The following is a 15,439-nucleotide window of genomic DNA, read 5'->3' on the forward strand; positions in this document are numbered from 1 at the left end:
TAATACTGAAGTATTTTTGTGCGGTTTATGACTTTACGTGAAAAGCAGATCTTAGCAATGGCTATGGAAATCCAAAAAAGAAAATTGGGCGGAACCACGCATATTTTAGAGATAATTAAGCAACAATTATTCTAAAAAGCAGTAAAATACAAAGCAATGGCATTTTTTTCCAAATTTGAAGCTTTATTATCTCTGAAAAATGCATGGTTACCCCCAATTTTCATTTTGGATACCAGAAGCACTTGCTAAGTTCTGCTTTCCTCGAATAGTTTTAAACTGCATAAAAACATTGCTGTATTATTGGGTACCACCCATAGGAAACTCGAGTATCTCAAGATGCGCAGAACGTATGCACAGTAACAATAGTAGGCACTGTCCTTAAGTAGTATAAAGATAGGTGTACCTTCCTCTCAGTGAGAACTTTTGTGCCCCTTTTCCTTCCTTCTGACCATAACATTCTAACAAAATACATGTATCCATACTGTACATTGCTTATTCCCACAGGGAAGTCGCGGCGTCCTGTCAGACGCCATTTCACTGCTCATTTTGACCGTGACAATGTAGCAACCCGCCAGGTTTCACTACAGAATATGTATTCAAGATTGGTGGAGATGTCAGAGGTTAGACACTCATAAAAAAATTTAAGATAATTTTTTGAAGATTTTGATGAAGGCCTAAAACAGTAGCAATATTAAATTATTGGAAGAGTACTTGGAGATCCATTGGAATATGGATAGTTTTAAATGGTTTTTAATGATTAAATAATAATAGTAATATAAGTTGGTTTGTCTTTATAGTGAATTTTATTTTATATGCTTTGGGTTTGTCGTGTTGTTCCTTTCAGATTCGTCATGAAAATCTGGAGAACTCAATCAAGTATTTTCACTTCTGTCACGAATGTGATGACATTGAGGCTTGGATAAAAAACAAGGTTTGTCTTTATATTGGATGGTGGAGAATACATATTAACTACTTCACTCAAGATTGAGTGAGATTATTACTGTTGGTTACATCTAGGTGTGTGAAAAAATGAACTCATTTGTTTCTAGTTTTTCAAAGCCCAATTGGGCTTTTTCTCAAGCTAATGCTGGATTGACATGAACTCTGTTTATGCAGTTCCAGAAAATATCCATACTCCCCCCCACTAAAGATTTTTGTTTTGCACCCTCTGTCCCCACCCCCCCCCCCAGGAAATTCCAGTTTAGCTTCATACTTTGCTCCTAAAATGTTTACTTTTAAGACCCCCCTCCCCCATGAAATTTCTGATGACCACCTTCCATGGGGTGGGTAGTGATTTTTTCTGGAACTGCACATTTGAGTTTAATTTTTTATCAATATAGATTCATCCAAAAGATTTTTGCCCCTCAGTTTTGACTTAGACACTTCTTTACCATTAGCTTAAAATTAGCTTTCAAAATCATTTTTAACAAGTGGAATGAAAACCTTAGTTAACTTTTGATAGTGGATTAGCTTTCAAACAACTACAGGGCTTGGTGTCGAACACTGACCCTATTTCAGAGCAAAATCTGTAATATTCCAGTACCCCTTTTCAGACCAGGCCTCTAAAATTCATACCCATTTTCAGACTTTCAGACCAAAACAGTTAAAATCTATACCCTATTTCAGACCAAAATGGCTAAGAAACCATAGCCTTTGGTGCTGCTCATACCTATATACCGGTAGCTTATATAGGGTAGTACCCCTCCCCCTGGCCTGGCCCCAATAAGACCCAATACTGATACCTTTGTTGCTCTCCCAGTTTAAAATCTTAGTAGTTAACATTGTGCTGAATGTTCTTTTGACCATGCTGACTTTTTAACATTTTGCTCTGGCTAATCAGGACAATCAGCTCACTAATGATGTGTCTGAATCAGACAAAGATATTCATGTGATCCGCAAAACCCTTGAGGTAGAGTCTAGTGTGCTAATCTATAATAGCATAGCTGTTTTCTGTTCTTGTGTGCTTTCTTGTACAATAAAATTTCTGATTCTGTATTAACAGTGTTGTGCTGTTTAACTCAAATGCAGCATGTTTGCAGTCTTGCTTAATTATGCTACAGTGTGCATGAAGCCAGTGATTTGTCTTATTTTGTTGTTATGTTTGTGAGTTTTGTAAGTTACAACATTCATTGTTACAAGCCTGGTGTGTTTATTCAGAGGCATCTACTGAGAGTACTTCAAAAAAATTAATATTGTTTTCTGTTTTCCAAGGTGAAACCTTTAAAAAGGTGTATATGTGTATGCTAAAACAATTTTGATGTGTTCAGAAACTTTCAGGGCTGAATTTTTGAGTCTCAGAAAATTTTGGGGAACAGATACCTACCCTCCAAATTTCCATTGAAGCTTCTGTTTGCTTTCTGGACAAGCTTCTTTAAACCCTTAACAACATTTTTTGTCCGTTCAAAAAGAAAATAGACATTGGTTTTCCCATGTTACTTAAGTTTTAGGTGACAAAACAGCAAAAGAAATGCTACAGGTTTTCTCACAATAAATTTTATTCAATTCAAATTTCTGAGGTGATTTAAGCTTTCTGAACAGTTACTCACCAAAAGTTATTAACCATTAGGTGCTCCTGTTTATTTGCTTGTGTGTATCTTTTGTTTCCTTTTTCTGAGTTTCACAAGGTAATGCTGGGAGTAATGCAGCTCAGCCTAATCAGAACATCTGCTCATAAATTCTTACTTGAAGCTAAGTAATGATTGCTATGTTACAAGCTAATCAGAGCAAAACAAATTTGCAATAATCCTCTACCTTTAATTAACACTAACATTCCATTTGGTAGGGCCTTGTGATGGAGCTAACAGCAAACAGTAGTCGTATTGCTGAAATCAACACACTAGCAGAACAACTGGTCAAAACAGATTACCGGCACTCAGCTGCTGTAAAGAGGAGGCAGAAAGAAATCAATGACATGTGAGGTTCTTTTAATATGATTGTATTGTTACTCTGCGACATACTGTAAAGCTTAAATAGTTCTAGCAATATGGAGCTTAAGCAACGACAACAGCGACGACAATGGCAATGCCACAAAACAATAGGTTTAATTTGCAAAAACAATCGCTCTGCACATGCGTTTTACATTTTGGTACATTTCTTTGCTGTACTCTGCAAAACAACATCGTGAAATGACCAAATTCTAGGTTTTTTGGAGAACGTGAGCACAACCCTGAGTTTTTCATTTTCTTTCTTAACTTGAATGCCACTCCTACCAATTTGGTTCCTGGATAGTTCGCTGTTTCTGTAGAGGTTGAGCAAGTTGAAATAATTGCGAAGTAGCGCAAATGAAATAAAGTTATATTTTCAGGTGACGATTTTGTTGCCGTTGCCATGGTCGCTGCTTAAGCTCCCTAATGGACAAGGCTGAAATTCGAGAAACATTCAATTTGAAAGCAATGTAACGTAATGTTTTTAGCCTGGTGAATAAATGATAGAGGTATTTTTCAGTCAGTGACACAGGCTTACTTGGAAAAAGAAAATTCTAGCTAGCTCTCCCAACAATGGTCAAACCTCTGAACTTCCAATTACATAGATTCGACTCCTGCTGGGAGAGCTCTGATTTTTTCCCGACTTTGCCTGGGTAACTGGTTGAAAAATACATCAGTCTATCTTTGTTTAGTTTTCAGGAACAAAAAATTGCCAGTTTTTTTCTCTCATTTATTGTCTCTAAGTGTGACACAAGCCTCATTATTTGCAAATATATGAAACTTAGGAAAAGAAAAGAAAGCTTTGTGGGGGCTCTGGCCCATTCCATTTGGCGACAGTATCTATGCGACTAAAAATTACAAAAATATTAAAAATGAAAAGGAATTAATAATATTGTGACATTAGAAAATGAACAGCATCTAAGGAAATAGACTTGCCTCAAGTTAACATAATAAAAGAGAATAAGTGACATTCATTCCTACAATACTTGCAGCAAATCCAACTTTATAGCAAGTACCACGTATTATATCAAGGTCTTGCAGATTGGAACAACCTCCATAAATCATTACGGGATCTTCCATCTGTTTTATGCCTCATGACGATTGATCATCAAAAGGAAAGAAATTTCATTGCAGTTGGCGTGTTGTACAGCTAAGTTTATAGAATTATAAGTTATTGATGTAAACACTGTTTTGTTTTGTAGGTGGGAAAATCTCCTACGTTTGAAGCAAGCTAAGGAAGAAGAACTCAAAGAAAAGCACGGGTACAGATGACAGCTGTATTACACAGCTTATTTTTCACTAAGTCAGCATGTCAGCAGGAATGGCTTACCCTTTGGGTCAATAGCGTGCAAACGTGTTATGTCATGCTGTGTATCATCTTTTTGGCTAAAAACTTGAAATACACCCCAGCTTCTATCCACAGACTAAAACACTTGGACCACCTTGTTCAATATAAATGATAGTAAATAACACCACAGAAAAGTACTGCTCAGTAGCCTTCTTTTGAATGGTCACACTTTAGGATTTCATCCACAATTTCAAAAGTTAGAACCACCTTGTATAGCATAATAAACAGCATCACAGGGAATTACAGTCGGACCTCTATTAAGCGGCCACCTATTAAGCGGCCACTTTCCAAAGTCCCAAATTATTCAATTGTCAGTTAAGTGCTGTATCCGATACCTCTATTTAACGGCCAACCTCTATTAAGCGGTCAGTTTTCAAAGTCCCCAGGGTGGCCGCTTAATAGAGGTCCGACTGTACTGCTCAGTAGCTTTCAATTGAATGGTCACAATTTAGGATTTCCTCCACAGACTCAAAAGTTACTGAAAAGTAATGCCCAGTTATCAAAATCACATTTAAGGTTATTCCAGTTTCAACTTCGCTTAGATTGCAATAGTGTTAAGTAGCAAACTTTAATGATCCCCCCTCCACAATGAAATTAGCTTCAAGAGGCATTTGATTCAAAGTATGAAGCTGTGTCTGTTTTGACTGGTCTCTGTTTTCCAGGGTTGAGCTCTTCTTTGACTCCTGTGATGAGATGAAGTCCTGGATCCAAGAGAAGGATGCTGTGTTATCAGATGAAGACCTGGGGAGAGACTTGGAGACTGTTAGAGCTTTACAGAGGCGGCATCAGGTAACTCCTTGAAAAAACAATCTATAACTCATTAACAAGATTTTAGCAACTTCTCTAAAATACACGGTAAAAGTGAAGAACAGCTCACCTCCACTTACTGTCAGTCGACCGTTGGCCAACTGTCAGCCGACAGTTGGCCAACAGTCGGGCAGCTGTCGGCTGACTGCCCGCGTGAAGACGGGACGGTTCCTTTCACGTGTTGCATCTCTTTTTGGGGGGTGGGGGAAGGGGATTTTTTCGTGTGCTCACATGGTTCACCCAGTTTACTATCCCAAAGAAAAATAGGGGAGTTCTCATAGTCTAATAAACTTGCCATGCAACAAAGAAAAAGGAGCACAGAATTGTTTCTTGCTCTATGAACATGCTATGTGATAAAGCAAAATTTCATCATATCAAGTACCAAGTTTGTATCTGCCACCAATTTGATATATCATGTAAAAACTTGTTTTAGGGTTTTGAAAGAGATCTTGCTGCTGTTGATGAAAAACTTGTGAAGCTTCAGGAGCAGGCAAAATCGTAAGTTGTTTTTTAAACATTTGTCTCTCTTCTACCTGCGAAGATTTTGTTTAGATAAACTTTCTTTGGTTTCTTATTTGAAAGATGAGATTGTTTTCTTTCTTGTTGGTTTCTAGTCTGGTTTCTCAACATCCTCGGCAAGCTCGACAGATAAAAGCAAAAGAAGCAGAAATTCTTGGTCTCTGGAATGGATTAAAGGTTTGTTGATGGTGATGATAATGACAATCTGTAAACAGCGAACTGACATCACTGACGTATGATCTCAATCTATTATCAAACTGGAAGTTTGATGTCGCTCCATCTTTCATTACACTTGAAGTTTCTGTCCATTCAATAGACCATTTCCAAGTTGCTTTGAACCTCAATACGAAAGCGATGCTTTGTGCATAGTTTTTATTATGAAAATCAGTTTTCATTCATATGCAAACAAAACTAATTTTCAAGTAAAAAGCTTTGTACTGGGTCTCACTTTCGTAATGAGGCTCAAAGCAACTCGGAAATGGGCTATCTCTGGTTTTGTTTTCTTGGGTATGGCTAAGTAATGAATGAGATATATTATACACGCACAAAGTCATGGAATCATTTGATGCAGAAAAGCTACCATAGTTCTTTCTTGTCATCTCCGTTTTCCTAACTGTTTGGGTGTTCTAAGGACACACATTTTTATGAAAAATTCAGATTAGTTAAAATTATATGGGGGACACGTAAGAGGACAACAATCTTTTTTAATTTATTTCTCAGGGTAAAGCAAGCAAAAGAAAACATGTGTTGGATGAAGCTTATGGCCAGCAAGGATTTCTAGCTGATTCAAGAGATTTGGTAAACTTCTTAGAGTCTGTAACTTGCTTACCCAAGGTTCTCATTAATTAACTAAGATTCTATATAGATGGCAAAGTGCTTCACAAAGGAAGGTAGTTTGGGAAGTGGAATAGTTTCTTTTTGATCAGCCTACTGTTACTTAATTAAAACCCTACATATCAAACCAGTTGTGGTCTGTACTTGTTCTTGAATGAAGTATACCAGCATATGCATAGAATTGTTGTGACAAAAAATTCGATGATGAATGTTGCTTCTGTGGAGATAAATACTCCCTTGACCACACTCTCTTTCACTAAGACACTTGAACAACAAGTAATCCACGGGTTTAACACAACGAACAAGTCTCAGATCTTTCCAACTATTGTGAAAAAGTTATTCGGTATTTCTTTTGAAAATAACGTAACAAGAAAGTTTAACTATACCATCTTAGTGATGCGTTATTTCATTTATACTACTAAACTACATAACAAGGCTATTTCCCTCCCTGCGTTTGCAGTTGAAGTACGAAAAAGATACGCCTTTGAAAATATCTGCAATACTTAGTGGCAAAAAAATACTCCTTTTCTGTAAGCTACATAGGCTATTACATTTTGTATCCCCCTCAGAAACTATTTAGTGCCAATGTAGTAAACCCAAACATTGTCAATCCCTGGAAAAATGTTTGGACTTAAAGATTTTGCTGTTCTACTCTTGACAGTTATCATGGGCATCTGACATGCGTGATTCACTCAGGATAGCAGAGACTCCAACAGATATCAACAGTGCTAAACAACTGATACAAGAACATGAGGAAAAGTGGGAGGATATTCAAACTCATAATGACAGGTACAGTAATATCAAAGAACAAATTCTCCTATCTTGTCCCCCTACTTTTCTTATAAAGCACTGGGGAGAAGTTATCGAAATATCAGGAAAATTTACCTTGGGCGATCCTTATTTCTCATTACCTGAGGGGTTGAATAAGCATTGGTATTACTAGGAGAAATTTGATGCTGATCACTGTTAGGGCTTGAAGCATTAAATGCTTCTTCTACTTTTTCGATAACATTCTAGTAAGATCAGAATTCAACTGAACCAGCTGCCTACTTCTGAATTTTCTATGCTTTCTTTTCATAACTATTTAAAGTTGCTTGTATAGCAACGATTGTTTGTCATTTATTTATTCTTTCATCCTAAGTTCAAGTTTATGTATTACATATATTTTACTTCCATCTCTTCATCTTCTATGGATATATTATGAATTCACAAAATGACCAGCTCCCAGTTGGCTTGATAGCTCAGTTGGTAGAGCACTGCACCAGCATCGCAGAGGTCATGGGTTCGAATCCCGTTCAAGCCTGAATTTTTTTAGGCTTTCTATTCGTAGCTGCTTTAGTTGCGTACATTGTTTTCGCAGTGGGTTCTCATTTATTTATATATAGATTTCACTTTCAATTTTGGCATCTACTTCAGAACTTACTGAAAACCATGCAAAGCAATTTGTCTTGAATGCCGTCGTGGTAGACATCTCACCAAACAAAGAAGAAAGTTGTGAGACAGTTACAGGGGAAATAGATCAATCCTTTCCCTAGTCCTTATTACGCACAATGCTTTACACGTCTACCTTGCCAGTTCTTATCACATGACGTACAATCAGTGGTAGATTGGCTTAGCGTATGGCTTAGCGAGCCTTCGCTAAAATAGGAGATTCCAGGCAGAACCAAAATACTTAATCAATTTTCATACGCGTGTTTCTTTTTTCCTGGCTATTGTGAAGTTCAAGCTTAGAGCATATGAACGTTGTTGCAGACCTAGTTTCCAAGTGTTGTTTGGGCCATCACAGGAAGAGAGAAGCGTTGAGTGCTGACCCAGATAAAAAGAGTAAGAAAGGGGACTTATGCAGAACTCAATTGTTGTAGGTTTGACCAGTTAATAGAATACGGTCAGAAGATGGTAGCTTCCAATCCACGCATGAGACAGGTGAAGGACAGAGTAACAGCATTGAAACAAGAAAAGGTGGCGCTCAAGGACACTTGGTGTGAAAGAAATGACCTACTCAATGAAGGCCAGGATTTACAGGTGAGTTGTCCTCTGTTGTCCTCGAGGTAATCAATGTGGCGCTTAACATTTGATTCTGTGGATGATTCTGTGTCCCTGTTTAATAACGGTGCCTCCTTTTGATACTGCATTACTGTGTATACGTTCTGCGGTGCTTGCTTAGGTATTTTTGCATGGTTTATGCGGGAAAACAACTTGCTAAGATCTCCTTTTTCTGTATGGTCACAAACAGCGTGAAATGCCTTTGTTTTAGAAGGCACCATCGTTGAATGAAACCTGTGGAGATTGAGAAGTACTTTTCTGAAGCATTGTTTATTATCAATATGCTGTATATCAATGTCTCACAAAATGAAATAGTTTAGACTTTGTAAAAGTCTGAGAGTAGTCCCTTGGTAAAGCGAGTGAAGTACGCGCGCGTGCGCGGAAATTGCCTCCCGCGAGGAGACGCGACGAGCTCGCTTCATTGTACGTAAGGGACTACTCTTAGTCAAGTTGGCTTCCCACTTTTAGCCTTACCCTTACACTGACATAGCTTTCTTTTATTCTAGAGGTTTGTTTGTTTATTTATTTACTTTTTTCTTTATTTGCGGTGAGAAAAGATAACGCAAAATCGTTTTTATTTTTCAGGCGTTTATCCGCGATGCAGAGCATGTTGACTCCTTGTCTGCTTCTCACGAGGCCTTCCTCTCTAATGACGATCTTGGGGTATGAAATAATTCAGTGATCAGCTGGTAAAAACAGTATTGATGTAGTTGATGTATAGGTTACATTACTTTCACTTCCTTAAACTCATTAATAATTCATGATGAAAAAGCAAAGGAAATCACTACCGTGAAGGAGGTTTGGAAATGTCATTTTAATTATTGTAAAATTTGGTGAAATTTTGCTTTGAATTTCTCCTAAAATTATTGGTGGTGTAAAAAGCTATATAAAACACTTGAAAGTGCTTGATCTAATTTCCAAACACCTTGAAGTGGGTTTGAAAAAAAAATCCAGAGGCTAGAGGTAGCTTTCACTTGTGCCGTTGGATTTGAAGCTACAGTCCTCCCAAGGTACCAAAGAAAGACTATTTACAAAGACTCCTAGAGCTTGGGGTACCTGTGGAAATTCGTAACACACAAAAGAATTCGAACGTCGGCCATTTAAGACTTGCGGCCTCACGGCACAAGTAAAAACTCGGCTGCGCCTCGTTTTTTGAAGCCACTATTTGGTGTTTGGTTTTGGAAATCGCATGAAACACTCTTCCTTGTATTTCATACATTGTATCATCTGTGCTTTGTCCTTAGACCTCTGTAGATGATGTTGCCATGCTACTCAAACAACAGGAGAATTTTGAGAAGACTTTGACAGCTCAGGACGAAAAGCTGAACTCTTTATCGGAAATGGCCAGTAGTTTGATGAAGGCTGGTCATCGTGATCGACAATGGTGAGACCCCTGTCTGTGCAAAAGAGATAAAAGAATACAACAAGTTTACATCCGGCCCTTTTTTATTCAAAAAGTAGTTTAATAATGTCACTAAATCGACATCGTAACCAAGTGTGACTTAGAACCTTCTATCTCACATTTATAGCTAGACAGCGTTCAAGGTTTGAGCCAATATATCATGCCAATGGCCAGGGTTGCACTATGCTTACAATGGACTTAACATCATAGCAAAGGAAACATGGATGAAGCATTCACTGGTTTAACCATACAGATAAGGCGAACTAATTTGTCTACAGACAATAGAGCGATTTAGAATTAGGCTCACGGTAAACAGCAAACGTCAGAAATGACCACGTGACCATGTTTATCCTACATTTACCGCTCGCTGTTTTTAGTTTCTTAGTAAAATTGAGTAGTTTTGCGTTAGTATCAAATGTAAGAATTATTTTGCTCTATTCTCATCTAAGTCCCTTCTGCCTTAAGCGCCTACTAGTGCGCGGAGAGTTGATGAATCTCACGTTTACCGTAAACGCGATTCTAAATCTGTCTAATTTCGTAACATATCACAATGTGACTATTGATAAACTCAACAATGATACAGTGTTAGGTCTAAAGTAATGTACGTAGAGATGCCCCTCAACTGTACTGTGAAACTTTCATAACATCATCTCGTGATTTATATTTCTTGTTTGTTTGATTAGGATTTCAAAACGCAAGGATGAAGTCATCAAGAGGAGACAGAATGTTAAACAGCTGGCTTCAAAGAGAAGACAAGCATTGCTTCAATCGCAACTGCTTCAGGACTTTAAGCGAGACACTCAAGAGGTAGAATTTGTGTTACTGATTTGTAAACCTGTAGATGGTTTTTTTTTAAGGACAGAGTGGATTTGGGGGGAGGGGGTTATGGAATAGGCGGTAAACTTCTACTTCCGGGACATATTCCGCGTCCATATTGAACAACATTGCATTGTTTGGAACTTAATTATCATGAAATTTGGTCAACTTTTCCTTTGATTTCCTCCAACAATAGACCCTTCTCCAAAATGGCGGCCGAAAATTCAAATAAGTTAAAATTAAAAACGTATACCAGCACTAGAAAGAGCACTTTTATTTTAGTAACCCTGCAAAGTTTCAGCATATCAGGTGTAATATCGGCTGAGAAAATGTGAGTTGAAAAGTGAAAAATTTACAGACGTTTGTATGACTGGGGGTATGACCAATACCCCCAGTCATACAAACGTCTGTAAATTTGTCAATTTTCATCGTACATTTCCTAAGCTGATATGACACCTAATAGAGTCAACTCTCTCATAGCGACCACTTCTCGTAAGCGACCACCTCCCGTAAGCGACCACCTCGTAAACAACCGTTTTGTTTCTCAGTTAAATACTGTTTTAAGAGCTCTCTCGTAAGCGACCACTACTCAAATTTCTTAAGGGACCGCGACCACTTTTTAGGCCAGAAATTACACATATTCTTTTGTTTTCTGTTTCTGGTAAGCGACCACCCAACATAATCATGTATGATCGCTTGTAAATCATTACTCAGAAGTGACAAAGTTCAATTTTGATGACGCTTCCCCGGACTGCTGACAGATAACGACAGGGTACAGACAGGGAAGATGGCTATAATTAGATCTGTAGGTAAACGGGAATTGGTACAGTGATTTGTTCCAAAATGAACCATGAACGATGTTATACAAAGTTTCATCAGAAGAATGAATAGATGTGAAAAAAAAAAAAATAAATAAATTAGTTTCTACAGTGTATTTGCCTTATTTTAGCTGCTAAGGTGGAATTTTTATGTAATTAATTAATCAATCCAGTATTAGGATTAGTTTGTTTATCTTTCCCGTAAGCGACCACTTTTTCGTGCACCAAGGGTGGTCGCTTACGAGAGAGTTGACTGTATGCTGAAACTTTGCAAGGTTACTAAAGTAAAGGTGCTCTTTCCAGTGCTGGAATCAGTTTTTCATTCAGTTCAATTTTAAGGGGACACTGTCACGGCGATTTGGTATATTTTCATCAATGGCTCAATATTTGACAAAGAACCTTTTTTCTAACATGAAATTGCTGTTAGAGCACCGAGAAGGAAATATCAAGGTATTTATCCGGGGAAGAACAAACTATAAGCAGGTTTTTGACGACTTGTCTACAATACACAGGAGAAACTTGAAAAAACTGGCCAATTTTTTCAAGCTGCAATCCATTTCCATCCTAGCCATCCCCAGCAAAAGATAATTAATACAAGTTTCTGTGCATTACTGGGGTTATAGTTAACAAAACTGAACCATTATTTTGACGATTCCGTCAATTCAAATATGTTTTTTCGCTATTCAAAGTGACACAAAAAATCGGTGACACTGCCCCTTTGACTCACTCAAATCTGTCGCCGCCATTTTGGAGAAGGGTCTATTATTACTAGTTTGAGAAGCTATATCAAACACTCCAAAGAGTGCTTCATATAATTTCCAAACACCTCGAACTTGGTTAAAAAAAACTCAGCTGGGCCTCGTTTTTTCTACCCACTTCTTGGTGTTTAGAAATCGGATGAAACACTCTTCCCTTCTTTGATATATTACTTAAACTTTCTAAACCGCGATGAAAATAATTACATCCTTCCTGACGACATTATTGTGTCCTTTTCTCTGTTCAGTTCGAGGCTTGGATTCAGGAAAAACTTCAAATTGCGACTGATGAATCATTCAGAGATTTGACCAACATCCAGCGAAAACTTAAAAGACATCAAGCGTTTGAAGCTGAAATTGCAGCAAACAAGGATGGCTTTGACAGCATCAATGCGGTAAAGTTAGAATAATGTACTAAGTTTACAACGGATTTTAGGTGGGAAATGCGTTTCAAAGGGTAACATTGAAGTGACAGCCTGCAAGTTTTTTTAATCTGATCTCAGTATAAAAAGAACTTGAATCAAGCAGTCCATCTTTCATTTGTTTGTGTTACCTTAAATCATGCTACGATCATCGCTTGCTATTTCCTGTGAAGAGTAAGGCATTGTGTGTAATGAAAAACCAATTTTTTTGCTTTCTGGTGACTTGCTATTGTGCTCTTGCTTGATGGACCTCTCACACAACCTCTTTAGGGGACGAAATAACAATCCTAAATAACTATTTCTTTGCATGCTACTTGGCAACAGTCACCAGCTTCCATAAAATTTCTCCTCTTTGGCAACTTTAGTTAGATCATCTCTCGACTAGGGGCATGTTCTACCAATATGCCAGCCACCTGAACAAGTTTATTCGCTTATTTTTGTGGTAAAAATAACTCTTTAATTGTACTCACTGTTGTTTTTAGTGTGGTAAGAAGCTGATTCGTGAAGGTCATTATGGTGCCAATGAAATCAAAGACCTTTTAAAAAGATTAAATGAAGGCTGGGGTGAGCTAGTCAGCAAGTCTGCTGACAAAGGTTCCAGATTACAGCAGGCTCAGCAACAGCAGCAGTTCAATCGGGCCATGGAAGATATGAAGGTATGTTGGGTAACTGTGTAACTTGATATTTAATTCAAAATTTAACTCGTCATTTACTGTAAGTTTGCAAAACTTGTGTGGAGTTTTTGCATGTAATTTCTTGTCTGTTCTGCTTTTGTTCCTCGAAAACTTGTAATCAGCAGCAGAAAAAAATGTGCCATCACATTTATTCCATTGCGCATATGCCACACATTGACATTCCAATCCTAGCAGTATGCAGGTTGTTTGTCCCATGAACCTAGTTTAATGGCCTTAGCTCTCACGAGTCTCCTGTAGCTCAGTGGTGGAGTATCCGAACTAGTAATCGGAAGGTCTTAGGTTCGACTCCTGATAGGAGCACTCGAATTTCCTTTTCCCGAGTATGCCTGTGTCACTCACTGAATAATACGTCATTCTCAGTACATTTTGTATTCAACAGTTTTAAAATTTGCCCACATAGAAGTGATAAGTGAAAGCTGCAAGGCTGGGTTGCTTTAGGGAATTCTCCTCTCGCTCATCTTAGGCTGGTTGTACACAAAGACGTTTCCTCTGACGAGTCGACGTTTGACAAGTTGGATATTCTCGTGTGTATGAAAACATTTGTCAAGTTTTTCCTTAACAAGTCGACAGATAGTTTTTGAACAACTTCACTGGAAAACTTCTTCACTCTTTACTCACGAGAAAGGCAAAATTGTCAAAAAACTTGCCAAGAAACTTTGCTCGTGTGAACCCGAAGCTTACTGAGCCAGCCGGCCGTCACATGTACATGTCATTAGAGTAAATAGTTTTCTTTGGATATTTTGATGTCTAGGTGTGGATGAACGAAGTGGAGACACTGATGTCCGTTGAAGACCTGGGTCATGATCTGTCTAGTGTCAAGTTCCTTCTCAAAAAACACCAAGGAGTGGAGACTGATATCGAGCTTCACGACACTCAGATCCAGGCCCTTTGCGACCAAGCACAGCGTTTGATTGATGGCGGGCATTTTGATGCTGAAAGAATTGAACAGGGAACAGAGAATATCTTACAGAGGTACTGATAGCCATTCAGATTCTTCTTACTTCTCTTACTTATTTTTAGTAGCTAAAAGACAGATTGGAAAGGAAGGAATCTCAAAATAATGGGTTGCTGTTGTTAAAGGAGGAGCGTCATGGGGTTTTTGACCTCTTTTGTTAAAAATAGTGAAATAAAACCTTCACTTAGCTACAAAATAACTCTAGAAAAGCGAGAGGAAAGAAATCAACTCAATTCCTGAAAGGAACAACTCGTTATCTATCCTAGCACATTTTGAAAACTAAAACGCCAGAACTTGAAAAACGTTAGCCTAACATTTTTCAAGTTTCAATCCATTCCGACCTACTCTGTCTCTGACTAGAGGCACTAATCGACACTTTTATTGCACTGCCATGATAATTTATAACAAAACTAGACAATTGTTTTTTTCTGTTGACAGACAAACATTTTCGGATTTTGAAATGACATCAAATTCTCGTGATACCTCCCCTTTAAAACTGCTCTTCTTAGCAGTCTGTCATACTCTAACAAGAGTGTATACTAGTACATAGTTTAGTTAAAGCACAGCTTTGGCTCAAAAGGTAAAAATTCCGATGTTGCAGTACGTTTAAGGTCGGTGCCTTCTTTTGCCACTGCGCATACGTTCTGCGCATGTTGGGATGATCCAATAAATTGCCTTTTTTAGTGATTTACTAGTTTTGGGTTTTTTTCAGGTTTGATGAATTAAAGGAGCTTTTCGCCAGTCGCCAATCACAGCTTGAAGACTCTCTTGGTCTTCACCACTTCTTCTACGACCTTGAAATGGAGATGGCCTGGATACGAGAACACATGACCCTGGCAACCTCGGGGGACCTGGGTAAAGGTCTTATTGGTGTTCAAAGACTCCAGAAAAGGCATCTGGTAACTAAGAATACATTTGGAGATAATTTATTTTTTATATGAGTATGCTTCAGCCGCCAACTGTCAATCTAATAGGCCATTTCCAAGTTGCTGTTAACCTCACTATGAAAGCGAGGCTAAGTGCAAAACTTTTCATATGAAAATTAGTTTTGTTTGCATATGAATGAAAAAACTGATTTTCGCAATAAAAACTTTGCACTTA

The 15,439-nt window shown here is 38.0% G+C and overlaps 1 protein-coding gene and 1 non-coding gene across 3 annotated transcripts in view; both read left to right on the plus strand.

Annotated features, from left to right (window-relative positions):
• The window catches only part of LOC146481899 (spectrin beta chain, non-erythrocytic 5-like), a 67,622-nt gene that overhangs the window by 22,157 nt on the left and 30,026 nt on the right, over window positions 1-15,439 (plus strand). Inside the window, exons 23-40 of one of the 2 annotated variants that reach the window (XM_085107994.1) lie at window positions 505-620; window positions 845-931; window positions 1,841-1,909; window positions 2,783-2,913; window positions 4,127-4,186; window positions 4,935-5,061; window positions 5,513-5,577; window positions 5,694-5,775; window positions 6,319-6,396; window positions 7,094-7,221; window positions 8,295-8,454; window positions 9,061-9,138; window positions 9,720-9,859; window positions 10,561-10,684; window positions 12,515-12,661; window positions 13,171-13,344; window positions 14,135-14,355; window positions 15,051-15,237. In XM_085107994.1, the coding sequence (XP_084964120.1) occupies window positions 505-620; window positions 845-931; window positions 1,841-1,909; window positions 2,783-2,913; window positions 4,127-4,186; window positions 4,935-5,061; window positions 5,513-5,577; window positions 5,694-5,775; window positions 6,319-6,396; window positions 7,094-7,221; window positions 8,295-8,454; window positions 9,061-9,138; window positions 9,720-9,859; window positions 10,561-10,684; window positions 12,515-12,661; window positions 13,171-13,344; window positions 14,135-14,355; window positions 15,051-15,237 (2,174 nt within the window). The remainder of the gene's footprint in view (window positions 1-504; window positions 621-844; window positions 932-1,840; window positions 1,910-2,782; window positions 2,914-4,126; window positions 4,187-4,934; window positions 5,062-5,512; window positions 5,578-5,693; window positions 5,776-6,318; window positions 6,397-7,093; window positions 7,222-8,294; window positions 8,455-9,060; window positions 9,139-9,719; window positions 9,860-10,560; window positions 10,685-12,514; window positions 12,662-13,170; window positions 13,345-14,134; window positions 14,356-15,050; window positions 15,238-15,439) is intronic. The other variant, XM_085107995.1, reaches the window with a different exon arrangement.
• Trnaa-agc (transfer RNA alanine (anticodon AGC)) lies at window positions 7,663-7,735 on the plus strand. Its single transcript has one exon. It is a non-coding gene; the product is annotated as a tRNA-Ala (tRNA).

The sequence above is a fragment of the Pavona decussata genome, unplaced genomic scaffold (genome assembly GCF_977016875.1).
Source record: "Pavona decussata unplaced genomic scaffold, jaPavDecu1.1 SCAFFOLD_48, whole genome shotgun sequence".
In the NCBI taxonomy this organism is placed as follows: Eukaryota; Metazoa; Cnidaria; class Anthozoa; order Scleractinia; family Agariciidae; genus Pavona; species Pavona decussata.